This window comes from Eretmochelys imbricata, chromosome 5, assembly GCF_965152235.1.
Source record: "Eretmochelys imbricata isolate rEreImb1 chromosome 5, rEreImb1.hap1, whole genome shotgun sequence".
In the NCBI taxonomy this organism is placed as follows: Eukaryota; Metazoa; Chordata; order Testudines; family Cheloniidae; genus Eretmochelys; species Eretmochelys imbricata.
In genome coordinates this window covers 62,365,316-62,380,779 of record NC_135576.1, presented here as the reverse complement: position 1 = coordinate 62,380,779, position 15,464 = coordinate 62,365,316, and the positions used below count along the sequence as shown (strand labels likewise).

General features: G+C 37.3%; 1 protein-coding gene across 1 annotated transcript in view; it reads left to right on the top strand.

Annotated features, from left to right (window-relative positions):
- The window catches only part of LIX1 (limb and CNS expressed 1), a 40,114-nt gene that overhangs the window by 2,091 nt on the left and 22,559 nt on the right, over positions 1–15,464 (top strand). The window contains exon 2 of the mRNA XM_077816334.1: positions 9,792–9,955. Within this exon, the coding sequence (XP_077672460.1) occupies positions 9,792–9,955 (164 nt within the window). The remainder of the gene's footprint in view (positions 1–9,791; positions 9,956–15,464) is intronic.

Genomic DNA, 15,464 nt, shown 5'->3' with positions numbered 1-15,464 from the left:
GGTACACAGCACTGTATTCTAAAAGGTCCAAACCACTGCATAAACCTGCTGCCACTGAAGTTAGTGGGAGATCAAAGCCAAAATGATACTATAGTTAATGTTGTTGTCATGAAGAGGTTAGTATTGTCCTAAACCACCAGTCCTTGTACTGGAAGCAGGATTTTGTCAGTGGGATTCAAATGGGATGTGGGTAGAAATTATATTTTAGAACAGAATATCATTATGAGCATGCCTGTGTATTATTATTTCTACAGCTTTTACAAACATTCAAGGTGTACAGGCTTCAAATACTACCAGAAATAATCCAGTACTGAAATCACATCTGTTAGCTATAATAGTGCTTTACTACCTGTCACAATGCATTAAGAAAAAGATGGTTTTCCTTTACCTGACTGGGTAAAAGTAACATTGCTGAGTATAACTGAAATATTATAGGCGGGGCTGGTAGCACCACCTGTTGTTAAGATTGCCTGACACTTCCCATTTTAAGACCTTTGTTTTCAGTACCTTATAACTTTGCCAAACTTTAACATTGACTGAATTTTTTCTATCCCACGTATCTGTCTCAGCATGAGTTTTGTTGGAAAATGTCAGCCAAAATGGGTCTGCAATTTCTGATAAGGCAGCTAGGGAAATACACATTTTGCCCATGTTAAAAAATTCTGGTGATTTTTTTGTTTGAAAACTCCAGCACCCCATACTTTCCATTAAAGACTAGAGATTTTCCAAGGAATTGGCCTTTGTGTCTGGGCTGTGCTTTTTGTTGTAGTTATAAAAATCTGACCAAATTTGGCCAAGTTAAAAGCCTTTAGAAAAAAAATCCAGTTCACACATGCTTTATAAAGACTTCTTAGAATTTAGCAGCTAAATTCCCATGAGATTCCATTTGCATTGAGCGTGATCCAGCAGAACGGAGCAGAACTTTCCCTGCCTCATCACTTGTTGTAGAATACCTTTCCAACATTGCTATTACATTTGTGGTGGTGGTACCTCAGAGTCCCCATTATGGGTCAGAAACCTATTGTGCTAGGCGCTGTTCAACTACAAAACAAAAAGATAGACCCTTCCCCATAGAGTTTACAATTTGAATAGGCTTGGAAGGATTAGATTTTTGTTGGTAAATGTCAGTTTCACCATATATACACGCAAATCAATTAAAAAAATATTTCCATCAATCTACATTTACAGATAAACAAAGTAAGAAAAATGCTTAAGAACTTGTTAGAATTTAGGTGTACGTACTTTGTATGTTTTGATATGTAATGTTGAAATTTTGTTTTCACAGTTATAGAGATTGGAAAAAGTGAAAGGTCATCTACTTAAAATAATTGTCTGCCCTTTTTCTGACACCCTCCCATAACTTCCCACAACTGTGAAAATTTAAATAGATTAAGAAAAAATACTTTAAAAAGCATTGATACAATCAGTAGAAATTTTATTTAAAAAATGGAATTCTGTCAAGCCTAAATTTAAGTAACGGGCTATTGGCTTTTCCCTCACTACAGCTTTGCTGTAAAGCACTACAAAATGTCCCAAAATTATCATCCTTGAATGCAGAATTTAAAAATTGTCTGTATGGAAACACATTTACTTTTTTAGAAATATTTGAAATTAATGTTTTTGTGAACGTAAAGGTCTGTCTGTTTCTCAGAACCAGATTCTTGGCAGTGGCACCTATATCCTACAGTGCTGGTTTCTTTAGAAATGGGCGTCATTTTGTTTTTCAAGTAGGAGGGAAAAAGAATAAACCTGATCCAAAACCCACTGAAGTCAATGGAAAGACTACTACCCCAATACTTTGGATCAGGCTCTGTATGATCTTGGTAAATATTTCTCTGGCAGTTTTATTTATATAAATGGTGTCTGTTTGAAGCTGCTAGTAGGTTTGGAATGTAAGTAATAGTCATCCCAGCAAAAATAGATTAGTGGACAGAGTGCAGGCGAGGCCTTTAAAAGTGCATGATATATACAGTTATCCCATGGATCTACATTTATTACACTGATGATCTGTGCTATCAATTTTTTTATTGCCATAAATTTGGGATTCTCAAATCACTCATGAGCTGTGGAGCCATGAGCCAGTCTTTCCAAAGAGTGGCAATAAAAGCTTTATACCACACACCATTATTTAGACTATAAACCCCCAGGATTATTATTTATTGACAATAATGCCTACTGTGTGCTGGATACTTTCCAAATACTTATGAAGGATGGCCCCAAAACCTCACAATCAAAATCCTCAAGAAACTTTGGCCCCAGTCCTTGGGTTTCAGCACAGAACCCAAAAGAGGCAAAGATGGCTTTATGCCACACTTATGCCCCCTAACTTCTGGACAGTGGCAGGGAGAAACCAGAGTCTAGGTCAGTCTCCAGTGCAAGTTAGAGCAGTCTCAAAGCTGCTCTAACTTTTGTGAACTGGTGATCCATCTTCCCAGACTGAAGCAGCACTCCAGCCACCTCCCCTTCACTCCAGCATGCCACCAACCTGCACTTCTACACTAGGGGCTATGCTGGCCTTGTGCCACCAGGGGTTTCCCTCCCACCAAAGGAAGTTTCAGCTGCCTGAGTAGTGCACAGGGGTTATCCTGAAAGCAGGTTCTGGCCCCTTGTATCTGTACATGTGTCTCATATTTTTGGAGTGCCAATATGCACATAAACAGTAACATCTTGTTTGTTACCAGTTAGTCTTGTTTTAGTGGGAATTTTTGTCTTCTCTTATGTTTGAAGTACATTATGTCCTGTGGAAATTTAGCATGGGGATAAATGCAGCTTAATGGCATCATTATTAATGTACTAGCATATAATGGTTTGTTAGTGAAAATCCTAGTTTGTGATTATTACATCCCTATCTGCAGCAGAGATCTGTGTATATAGTTAGAGCATACATTTATTCCTTTAAAATATACACAAAACTGATGACGAAAATATGAACATGAAATACCAAAACTCCTATAGAACCTGGTGGTTCCCACCTAAATTTCTGCCCCTTTTCTCCACATATTTAAACAATATAGGTTTGTTAGTCTGAACTCAATTTTAACAACTTCTTCAAGATGCATGTGTTAAGTTACAGTCCATAATAGGATACAGCTGCAGGAGGGTGCACTTCTAACTTATGATCTTTGTTTAAATGATATGGTTTTACTGAGTATGTGCCACAGATTGATTTAAGAAATGTAAGACAACTTTAGTAGCCTTTCACTAAAGAATCTTCTTTAATACTTATCTTTTTTAACTCCAAAAGCTTTTATTATTATTCTCTGTATTTGAGTGTTCATTTAATGATAGTCTGTCAAGTTAGTTAAAACAACCCTTTTCCAGAAATCCTTTTAAGTTTAAAAATGACAAAGTAGATGGTTATCCTGTGTGTTCTTTGTATCCTGCTTTCTTTTGACATTGAAATGTTGTCAGAGTTATGACTCCATTTCACTCTACTGGTAAGACAGCATGACTTCTGTTCTGAATAGCCCCATTAGTCTGAGGGTTTCCCTTCTCAGATAATATCCCCATCTATGTGTGAGTGTTGTCCACTGTCCTGTTTACTGCCAATCCTCTACATGTTTGTTCACCTCAGGTAGGGTAACTGTAAACATGCTTTAATGTTACTCCTAGAAATATGGAACCAAATTCACTGCTGGCATAAGTGAACACAAATCCTCTGAAGCAATTAATTTTCATTAAATTATGTTCCTGCTTATGTCAATGTTGAATTTGACTTGTGGTCTCTAGAATGTTCCATATGCTTCCTTGAAGAAAAACAAGGAAAATGTATTTCCCCTCCTCCCCCCCTTCCCCAAGTAAATAATGGCGTGGGTAGCAATACCTTGCATAGAGTATGCATCCTCATTCCATGGCAATTGCCCAACCCGGAGACCTAAAATAACATTTCTGAACACCTGGCAGAAATTAGCCATTTTAAATCAGAGTTACAAGGAAATCCCATACACTTATTCCAGTGGAGGTAGCAGGGAAAGCAGCCATTTTCCTCCAGCCCCAACCTATCCATAACTAAATACAAAGCCCACACCAAACTTTAGTAACATTAAGGCTAGTACCATGATTATGAAATATGCAACAGAATCTAAACTTCCATTTAAAGAAATTACATTCCTTGCCTCTTGTGTTCCTGAGGCCTTCCAATTGTAAACTAATGTAGTGTCTTCCTGAATCTGCCACCACCCGGGGAACTATAGCTTTGAGGTATGGCCTGCCCTCTTCATCTCAAAGCAGCATTAACTCTAATTACTGTAGACAATTAAAATGCTAAAATTGTTAACTGGTTCACTGCTGGTCAATCAGTGATGGATGCAGTAGCAGTTTTGGGGGTGGGATCAGTGAAGTGGTTGGTTGTTATCAAGGATTGCCTAGGTAGGGTGTCACAGTTACCAGGCCAGCTGCACTTGAGCTCTCTCAGGGTGAAATCATGTCTCCCCCTCACTTTGGCTGGCCTGCAGCCACATTGGGTAGCACCCATGCCTGTCTCAGAAGGTCCTACAGGATTCGGCCCCCTGCCCCATATACTCCTCTTCATGAGATATGGCAAGTGGAAATTACAATAACTGTGCAGGTTTCATACAGCAAAGTATTGATTATTCAGAACCAAGGCATTCAGAGAAACAAATCTTAAAACATTAAACAATCTATCTGCATCTTATCTAACTCCTCAGTCTTTCCTTGCAAAAACAGCTAGATCCCATTTGTCTTCTGGGCACTCATTTCAAGGAGTTGGGATGACAAAGAGCATCCCTAATGGTCTGTGGATATGTCTTTGCAGTTAACCCCTGTGACTGGCACCCAGGTTTTTTGTATGCACGTTAGCCTCTCCTGATTACAAGCAACCTCACACCTACCCAACTTACTCTGTCCTCAGTGTTTCTGCACTCACCCACATGTCTATGGGGGGCATATCTCAGGATTCTTTGTCTGGAGACATTCTTGCAGGAAAACTTGTCCATTCTTCAGAGGGAAATGTGGGAAGGGCATTGGAAGAATGGTACTTGAGAGATTTTTTTCCCTGCATCCTCACTGCAAAGTGAGTGGGTTCCAGGCTGAATTAAATCAGAGCCTGGATTCTAGCCTGGGTTTAAAGCACCTCCAGTCTTGGGTCAAAGAGTAAGAGCCCCAGTTAACTGTGCAATGAAGACATGTCCTCAGTCTTCCCCACTATTTATCGGGGTTGTTTTTATTAGAATCCCAGCTTTCCCACAAGAGTCTCTCCCCTCCCACCCTTGGCCATACTAGCCAGAGCCCAGCAGACATGAGATTTCAAAGGAATTGGCCCCTCTTGTTTCTGAGCACCAGACAATAAGGTTTCTCTGAAGTCATTGTCTGCTTTCTGGCCCTCCTAAGTGGACAGCTCTGGCTGGGGTTAACCCTTTGAGACCATGTAGCCAGCATCATAATAAGAACCAAGTAAGATGAGGCATACCTAATATTCACACCAATAATGCAGGTCTCTCCCATGTTCTCCTCATGTGGAGAACTGAAATTTGAAGCAACTTGGAATTCTTAAGTCATCTCTTCTCCTGCCCGCTATCAACTTTCAAAAGGCAAAATCCTCACTGTTCCCTGTGTGTCAAAAGTCCTAGGTCAGCTGTCAAAGCTGCTACTTAACCCTCCCTCAAAAACTTCTGTACTGGTTACACATTACCAGTACAAAAGCTGAACATTTGGGGAACAGCATAAAATACATGTAATTCTAAAATAGCACAATCAGTATTATCCATATTAGTCATTTTTTGTATTTAATTCAATATTTTTTTGTTAACTTGGCACTGCCACATCTTTTCCTGTTTGTTGTAAAATTCAGTATCCGTGTCCCGGAAACCAGGGGACTCTTACCACGGAAGTTAGGTCCAGTGTGCTGCATAGTCCACAGAGCCTTGGCTATTATGGGAACTAACAAAAGCACCGAAATGCATAGTAAAGAGATGTTCTTTCTATCCCCTTGTAACTAGAAGTTTGGTCTGAAACCCTGATAATGCCCATGAATGGAGGTAAATTAAGGATAAAGGACCCATGAAATCCTTATATTGTAAACTGGTCACATTTCTAACATTACTTAGATATTTGTATTACATAATTGTAACATTAAAAGAGAGAGGAAAATGCATGGGTGAAATTCTGGCCCATTGAAGTCGAAGGGAGTTTTGGCATTGGCTTCAACAGAGTCAGGATTTCATCCTATAAGTTTAACTGATTCAGTAATGTTACAATATACTGAATAACAGATTTTAGAGCACAGGTAATTAAACCATTAGGAAAAGTAGTCACCAATGCACATAGGTACTCTAGTCATTGTTTAAACATCTTTGGCCATATTATATTTATTTTTCAAAATACAAAAAGCAAATTAAAATGAATGACATTAATTCCAAATGAGACGTAGATCGCAATGCTAAGTTTAGTGTGTTCGCTTCCAACATTTAAAAAAAAATCTATCTTGTTCATTTGTACATCGTTACTGGATAGTTTAAAAGTTGGATTGCTGCTGCACTGCACTCCTGTGGAGCATGCAAAAACTTGTGTGAAGAAAAATAGGTAAATATCAGTTGATTTGACAAGACTTCATCCAGAATGTTCAAAAAAATAAATAGTGCAATTTCTTATATGCAAATGAATGTAGAGGCTCTAAGTAAACTATCCATATTGCTATGGTACCTGTTTCAAGAGGGATTAAACAGCCACCTATATACCTGATAGTGGTAGAATGGTTCCTGGATACCTCTACAATGCTCCTTGGATTACTATAAGATGCAAAGGAACTTTTACAAACCTCTCTGGTTGCCAGTTACATCCTGTTTTTTTGTTTTTTTCTTTTAAATTAAATGCCCCCTTTTTGGAATGGATATGTTTAGAATAACTTGTGATAACATTTTTAAAATATATATGAATATGAGAGCATAATATGTTGTCTACACACAGAATTTTCACTGGTTTAATTTACATTGGTTTAGTTAAACCATTGCAAGTTGTGAGTATAGACTCTTATATCGATTTTAAAACTGCCCTGTATCAGTTTACTTTGTGCCTATAAACTTACTCATGCAAGCTAAACCAATACAGGCCTGCTTTAAACCAATCTAAGAGACTGTCTCACACAAAGTCACACTGCTTTAACTAAATAAGGAATAAAATCACAACTTGAGTTAAACTGGTATTATTTTGTGTGTACACAAGCCCTAAATTTTCTTGGATTGTAAAACCTTGGGGATTATAAATTCAGTCTCCCTATGTGTGTGAAAAGAGTGTAACAGTAGAGTAGAGTTAATGGGTGTTGCCAGAATACTACTACTAATAATAGCTATACACTGCCTTTCTCTAGATACTTGTCCTGTTAGCTTAACCTATAAAAAACAAACATGGTTTAGAGATTGACAGCCAAAGTTAAGTTTCAGGACTTCAGCAAAAGAAGATACTCTGCCTTATTTTTCTGTGACCAAGAAGAATCTCTTGGTTGCTTAGGGAACTTTATGTAGATTAATTTTTAAAACAGCTGAAGGTATCACAAAGTCTAGTGAAAACTTTCAACCAACCAAGAAGTATTCACAGGCTGTCCAAATGCTGAACTAGTCAAAAGAGAACAAAAATGATATATTATGAATTTTCTCAGTCTTGCTGTAAAATTGACAAAAGATATGAAAGACAGATGATACAAAAAAGGAAAGGAAAAAAAGATTTAAAAGGCCAACCATTACTATGGACATTGAACAGTTCTTAACAGCTAGTGTTTGTCATCTGGATAACTATAATTTTTCTTTGATAAACAAGTATTGAGCCTAACTTTTCAACAGTGTTTCAGCCCCCAAATCCAGTCCAAATTCAGTGGGCGTTAAGCACCAGACTCTCTTATGCTTCTTTGAAAACCCAGCCTAGAAGTTGCTAAAACACTAATTTTTTTCTGATGGGGAGGCAGCTGTGGCTCTGATTTGAAAGGCTGTAGAATATTTGGACTGCAAAATAGGTTAAGATCAGTTGATGTTTTCTTAAATTAACATTGTATGTCACAAGTAAATCAGAAAGATCTGTGGGTGGTATTCATATTGGTGGTCTAGGATTCATGGCGTAGACATCTGATTTTTCCTTAAAAAACAAACAAACTTTAAACAGTTAAATGTCAATTTTCCCAAGAGGAGCTAGGGCCACAATTGCCTTATAGAGATGTCATAAGCCTTTCTTGTTCTTGTTGTCATTTGTTTGTATTCTGGTGCTCTATTTCAAGCTAGTTTCTTTTAACCTAAACGTGACCTTTTCAATAAAGATTTAATATCAATACAATTTTTCCAATAAATGTGGCACTTCCCTTCTATTGAACTGTCAAGCTCAAAGCGTAGACATTTGACATTTAACATGCATGAAGTTTATTCCTAGATATCAACTTTCACTTAATGGCTTTTAAACTGAATCATTACCAAACATGAATGTAAGAGACAGAGTGAAGCAACCAGTGATGTAAAAGATATATTTCACTCAGGGTCAGTGAGAAGTTCTCAACACAGCAGACCCTAGACATTTTCCTTGATCTAGGCTACATGTGGTTCTACAGTCTGTTCTGCTGGCAGTTATCTGGTCTAAAGATTTGGTTTTTGCTTAAACTCATCACTCAAAGTTGAAATAAGTTGAAAATAAGAGGATAATTGCCCTGGTTGAACATAAAAATGGTAGGTCACCAATTTCATCTAGTCACTTCATTCTTCTGGATTGCTGTGATGCATATCAAAGATCAACAGCAGGTAATATCGATCACTAAGTATGCAGTTCATAAATTCTAGTAGTCTCAAAGGGGAGGGATAAAGCTATAATTTAGAAAAGTAGAACTCAGTTTCTGTGGTTTGGGTTTCACTCTTATGCAGTTTGTGTCAAAGCACCATCACACATTGCGATAACCATCTGTTTCTTATTCCATTCGTTATTCAAAATGTGGAGGGGGAGATAGACATACCATTGTGAAGGTCCAATGTAAGGACTTTCTTTCTTAGTTTCTGTATACTCATTGCTTTCCCTGTTATGGCCATCCAAGCAAGCAATCATAGGAAATAGATAACATCTTGTGTTTTTACAATGATCCTCCAATAAGCCTGTTCTCGAAAGTGGTAAGCTGGCATGTAGTTTGAGAGGGGCATGGTCTAAAACAGGAATTGATAATATTTTTGACAGAATGTAAAAAGTGCCATCACTGTTAGGTAGTTGCCAGGAAACATCAGCTGTAACCTTGTGGCTGGGCTTTTCAAAGGGGCCTAAAGGAGGTACACCCAATTTTTATTCACTTTAAATGGGAGCTGAGTGGCTAAGACTCTTAGGAAGCTTTGAAAATCCCGTCCCTGAAACTTAAAGCTTTGTAGTGCAGGAGCACTATAGCAATTTGTAGTTTGTACATCAGTATTTTAGTGTTCATGTTAACTGGCAGCTCTCTCTCTGCCCTAATATACAGCATCTTTCTTTGTGACCACATCACAAAGCAGTGTGGAAATGCATCACTTCATGCACCATTAAAATCCAGCCGCTTCTGCTGTGGAACACAGCAACTGTGACCCTTCTTGTGATGGGCAAAGGGGAATTTCTATATAGTTCCCCATTCACCTGAAAGACAACTGCTCCAACAGTACAGTGCTTTTTAATATCATGCTGGAGCAAAATACAATTACAGTGCAGGTGATGGCTTTGACTGAATCTTCAACTCTCACATGAATATAACCAGAATATTTCTTGTTTAAATCTGGCAAATGAAGTTACAAGTGAAGATAAAATGTCTATACTGCACCCAAAATTTGTCACTTCTGTGTCTTTGATAGTGAATGTCGTAGCAGTGCTGCAGGAATTCTGGGAGAACAAACAGAAACAGAGAGCTGTATTTCCAAGTGAAGGCACAGTGGTGTATGAGTCATTGAACTTTCCTGGTCCTCCATTTGTCAGTTATGTCACCCTACCTGGAGGAAGCTGTTTTGGCAACTTTCAGGTAAGAAGCATAGTGCAATTTTTGCCAAAGGGAAATCTTTCTTCAGTTTTTTTTTTTTTAAGGAAAATAAATAGTTACTTATTTTGAGAGCACAATATATTCACACTTAATCCCTAAGTGCTAGACCACAGTATCTTCAGGGACATAAATTGTTTAAACAAAAATAACGGGCAGTACTGTGAATTAATTGATCATGGCATGACTTATTGTTCTAATCATGGATCTTGTAAGAATGTCTGTAACGAAGGGGATTCTTGTGACTAGAAGCATCAAAAGATAAATATCTTTGTCAGGTAGTTTTAAGACCACATTTTTGGTTTGGTTAGTTTTTGCCCCATAATCTTTAGAAAACATGTTTGTAGGTAGCAATGTTTTCATTACTTTTATCAACTCAGTGAAAAGATATTTTTATTATAAAGATTCCCCAACAATCTGTTCAACCCAGACACATCAATACAGTGTTAATGCATGAGATCCAGAAAACAGAACTAACTAGAAACAGATCAGTTTTTCACATTGAGTGAAAGGCATAAAGTGAACAATAAAACCAATTTGAATTTAAGATAAAAATAAATTAAATCATGGGTTGGGGGGAGGAGGGAGGAAAGGTACATTTTGATTAGAAAACTGTATAAGCACTCACAAATTCAAGAAAAATATTTTATCTAGCTACATAAGTATACATATTTGAAATGTAGTTATGAGCAAAATCTAGTAGTAGAAGTTGAAAAAAGAGGGAAAACAGGCAATTTTAAAAACAGTAAACATTTGTGAAATTATTTAAAACTAAATTCTGTCCCTTGTTCATTTCTAGTAGACAACATAAATAATGAAAAGTAAATCCAATCTTTAGCTTTTTATTTTAACTGTCTAAAATGTTAGTAATACATATACACTTTTATATATGATTTTAACTCAGGGTTCTCTTTATATTTAGTCAACTTTAATTATTCAGGGCCCAGTCCTAGGAGGTTCTGGACTCCTTCAATTCTTTTTGACATTAAGGAATTGCAGGATTGGGACAGAATAACTAAATCTTTGTTTTAGCAGTTTTAAATTGGTTGCTTTTTTATCCTGAATCCATTTGAAGAAGAAAATGCTACACAGTCTAAACACTGTAACCAACAGAAAAGGTAACTTGATTGGTCAAATGTTATGAAGAGCAATAGAGTGTTCTTTGGCTGAAGATTGTATCTAATTAAATTATACCCTAGATATCCCTTCAATTTCCTGTCTGACTTCCAACATGAGCTTGATCCTGAAAGTTACTGAGCACCTTTGACTCCTACTCAAGTCAAGAGAGCTGAGGTAACACTGTGTCTCATAGGTTCAAGCCCAGGATTTGGAAAAAAGTACCTGAGATAAGATTTTAGAAATCCTTCCCTCAAGAACCACATTCCTGGGACAAAAATGAAATTATTTCACCATTATTATATCATCAGTGAAGTTAGTGGGACATTATTCAGTTTTCAGACATTTAAAATTTCTTACCAGCTGTTGTCTTTTGGCTGTTGTCTTTTGGCTTACCAGCTGTTGGCTTTTGTGAAATGAAGTGGTGGCTTTAGTCCAGTTACCAATGGAGAAGAGTCCACATCATAGAAAAACACCATCAGAAGCGGCAACGTCATTGGAAATCCCTGCATAAAAAGCTAAACACTGAATGGCCTGGAGACCATACTATTTATCTTCTGTCCAGAGGTGGGCCTCTCCAGGTCAAGACTGAGGAGAGGGTACTTTTTAGTCTGTCATCAGAGATACAGATGTTCAAACTACTATGACAAGTGGACAGGAGAATCTGATTTAGGAATTAGTTTACCAAAGAGCATTGTACAGCAATTATGTAGCTAGCTGTATGCTGAACACAGCAACTTTTAAAAGTTATTTTGATTCCTTTTACTTTTCTGGGTGGGAAAAAAAGTATGTAGACCCATAAACTATATTGTGGGAGGAAGGGCAGGGATGTATACTGCTGAAATTTTTCATTACAATTTTTTTTCTACATGCAAGCTATTCAAGTATTTTGGCGACACAGTAATTGTGCATTCTTCATGTAATATCTACTATTCACTACCTCTGGAAGCTGGTGACAAAAAGGATGAGGGAGTAATTTGTTGGCATCACTGTTGAAAAACAATACCTTCTAGCAGCGTTTTTGAATTGTGGTGGCTTGGCAGACCCACTGGAGTATACAGAATAAGTGTGTATGTAATTTAATAGCACATCTCCATTTTGTTGTACACATGGTGTGTAAGTAAAGGGTATAATGTTAAATTAGATATACAAGAGGAACAAACCCTGGAATTCTCTCTCAGGCAGAGCTCTCACTGAAGTCAATAGGGATTTAGTCTGAATAAGGAGTTTGTGATCAGGCTCAAAGTTTGCTCTGACTAGTAATAACAAGCTTTTTCTTTTGCTTTGTCATCTCAGTTTGTATTTATCCATTTGTTTGTGTGGGTGGTACAGAGGAAGAGCTGCTTTCATACAATTTCCTACATTTTAGCATGATAATATTGATGCCTGGCTTTTTTTCTACCCAAATTTAAGAACCCTACGCTAATGCGCATCACATTTTGCTACAGCTAGCCAACTACTGTGGTAGCACCAAAGTAAAGGATAGTCATTCTACATTCAGGAAAAAGCTGGTTGCTTCATTGGGCAAGTCAAATCAAATTCCAGTAGTCCACTTGACAAAGAAACAAAAGCGCTGCTGTGGTATGGAAAATCCGGGGCCAGGTAGTAGGATGTGCATTAGGATTATGAAGGTGTGACTGGAGTTCCAGGGGAGCCAACTGAGGTCACTCAATTAGGGTGAACTGCAAAGAATGGGGATGACAATCCCCAAAGCTGGTGGACATTCCAGGACTTAAATTTACCAAGCCAGCACAAAACAGCTTCTATAATACCTCACTGGTTACCCAGAAGCCAAGAACACAGTTCCCTTAAAGCCTCCCTCAGACCTCCACCCAGACACCCAAGTCAAATATGATAAGGATTACTGAAAATCTTATTCATCATATAAGAAAGTTCTAGCAATCCTAAAGGATTGGACACATTACTTCCCAGGTTAATGAATATTCCAGATCTTTTACAGTGAATTCTTTTTCACTAAACTAAAATTTATTAAAAAACAAAAAAGAGAGAGTATTGGCTTAAAGATCAGTATACATACAGACATGAGTACAGTTCTTGAGATTCAGATTCATAGTAGAGATGGTGAACTTTGTAATTGCAAAGAGTTCTTTCAGAATTAGTTCACAGGTTATAGTCCAATGTTTATATTCAGGGTAATTCCAGGTTAGGACTGGAGATCTCAGCCTTTTGGCTCAAGCTTCCCCCGCATGAAACATCAAGCTGATCTGAGATAGAAAGGATCAGGACCCAAGGGTCTTTTATACAGCTCCAGGCCTTCTCTGATAATTCTCCAGGCCTTCTCACCAATAATTAACTATACAAATTAACACAAGGCAATTTATCCATTAGGCAGTCTATCACAAACTTTAAAGAGACATATAGACAATGACATTATTTCACCGAAGATTCATCTCCATGTTAATATTCCCTTTTGATCTCCAAATCAATAGCTATAGTGACAGACAGGAACTGTCTATTTACATGGCTAACATTTAACAAGATAAAAGTAAACACACAATTAATATCACCTCTATTTTTCTAACAATACAGGTTTGTACTTCAAAGTTGTAGCCTATCTACTGTGGAATGGCCCTTTACCATTTATATTCTTTTCTAAAATGTCTCTAATTGTTGGCTCTGGGTCATTTATCCTGCAGGATGCTTAACCCTTTCTGGCCATGCATCACAGTTTGTATAAGATTTGTTTCAATTATATAACAGTGGTAGCAACGATGATTTGCCTGGTCATATTTTAATCGGATAACATCACAGAAGGATACCACTCGTCATTGTTTTAGGTGGGGAAGGGAAATGGTTTCCGTGACTGAAGTTGTGACTCTACTGATCCAGAATCAAAATCCAGCAATCAATCACCCTGGAAAAAACAAAGGCTGTGTCAGTGACAAAATAAAACAGTTCCTCTCCTCAGACAAGTTCTTTCATCTACAAAGTAGTAGTAGAAAGCTTGAGGTCATCTTCACCTGAAAACCAACCTCCACAATCAAATTCCTCCTCAGTAGGTTCAATACAATAGGTACAAGTGTCAGCAGACAAAGGAAAAAGTAACTTTTAACTACTGTCAATTTAGTTGTAATTTTCAAAGCATACATATCATCTATTAAGGATCTAGGATTTTAAGCATTTTAAACTAACGTGAACAGCATCCCAAGGACTTTCAGATTACTTTAGATTTAGGCTTTCTGCTTAGTATATGATGGATCCAAATGCCAATTCAGAGACAGCAAATGTTGCATTATTTGCTGGATCAGTTTTTCAGGGCACAATGTGAAGGAAGATCCTCTGAAAGTGATGGGACAACAGCCCTCTTTCAGCTAAGCATGGGAGAACCAGATCCTCAGCTGGTACATGTTAATTGAACTCCATTACCCCAGCTTTGATTGTGACCAGAAGATTTTATTCCATTTCAGCTGCACAGGATGGTAATAAGTGTTCCACAATGCTAAACATATTTTTAGTTTTAAAGTTTTGAGGCCAGGTCCTCATCTAATATAAATCAAAAAGCTCCATTGAAGTCAAGGATCTGATCTCATAGTCTACGGAATTATGCTGATTTGCTCCAGTTTAGGATAAGGCCCTCATTCTTTAGTGACAGTACACAGAGCTCCAAAGTCTTTATCTTGCTCTATTTCTGAAGGTGTTTTTCCCTCATAAGGTATTTGGGAGAATTACCATGTCATAATTTGTCTAGCTAGAGCGTCTGAAACCTCCGACAAGTCACTGAAGTGTACTAAAAGATGTTTAGGAGAGCACAGAGTGTTTTCCATCAGATCAAGTACTGCATATTTTTGTGCTGTGTACTTCAGAATAAAAAATAAACTTCTAACACAATATGAAAAGATATATGGCTTAATTTCAATCCAAAATACTTCACTTGGGGAAAAGTTTATTTAAATGTTGCTGTCACATTCTTTTTTTAAAAAAAAAAATTAAAGATCAAGATTCTTCTTTTCGGATTTGTTTGTTTTTTCTCTGAGGTCTTCTTATGATCATTTTGGGTCTAGTTTTCCTTATGTTTAAATCATCATGTTATGAAATTCTCTAGAGCATTGTTAACATTGTTGCCGAAAACAACCTAGAATTTCCTGAATCTAAGATGTTTTGAAAACTTATCATGAAAACTGACTGTCAAAGTTGGTCAGTTTTTTCCACTTGGCTTTTCAAAATAAGACATGAGAGGAAAATTGAGCAAATGTATTCTGGCGAATTTGCCATACATCTTTTGTAGGTTCCAATATACCTTCTATGCCATCATCATGATATAATATTTCAACATACTTTGCCAACACTAGGCCCACAAATACACAAATATTAATTTCTATAATGCTCTTCATATAATCATATATCTCTCCTGTGCATT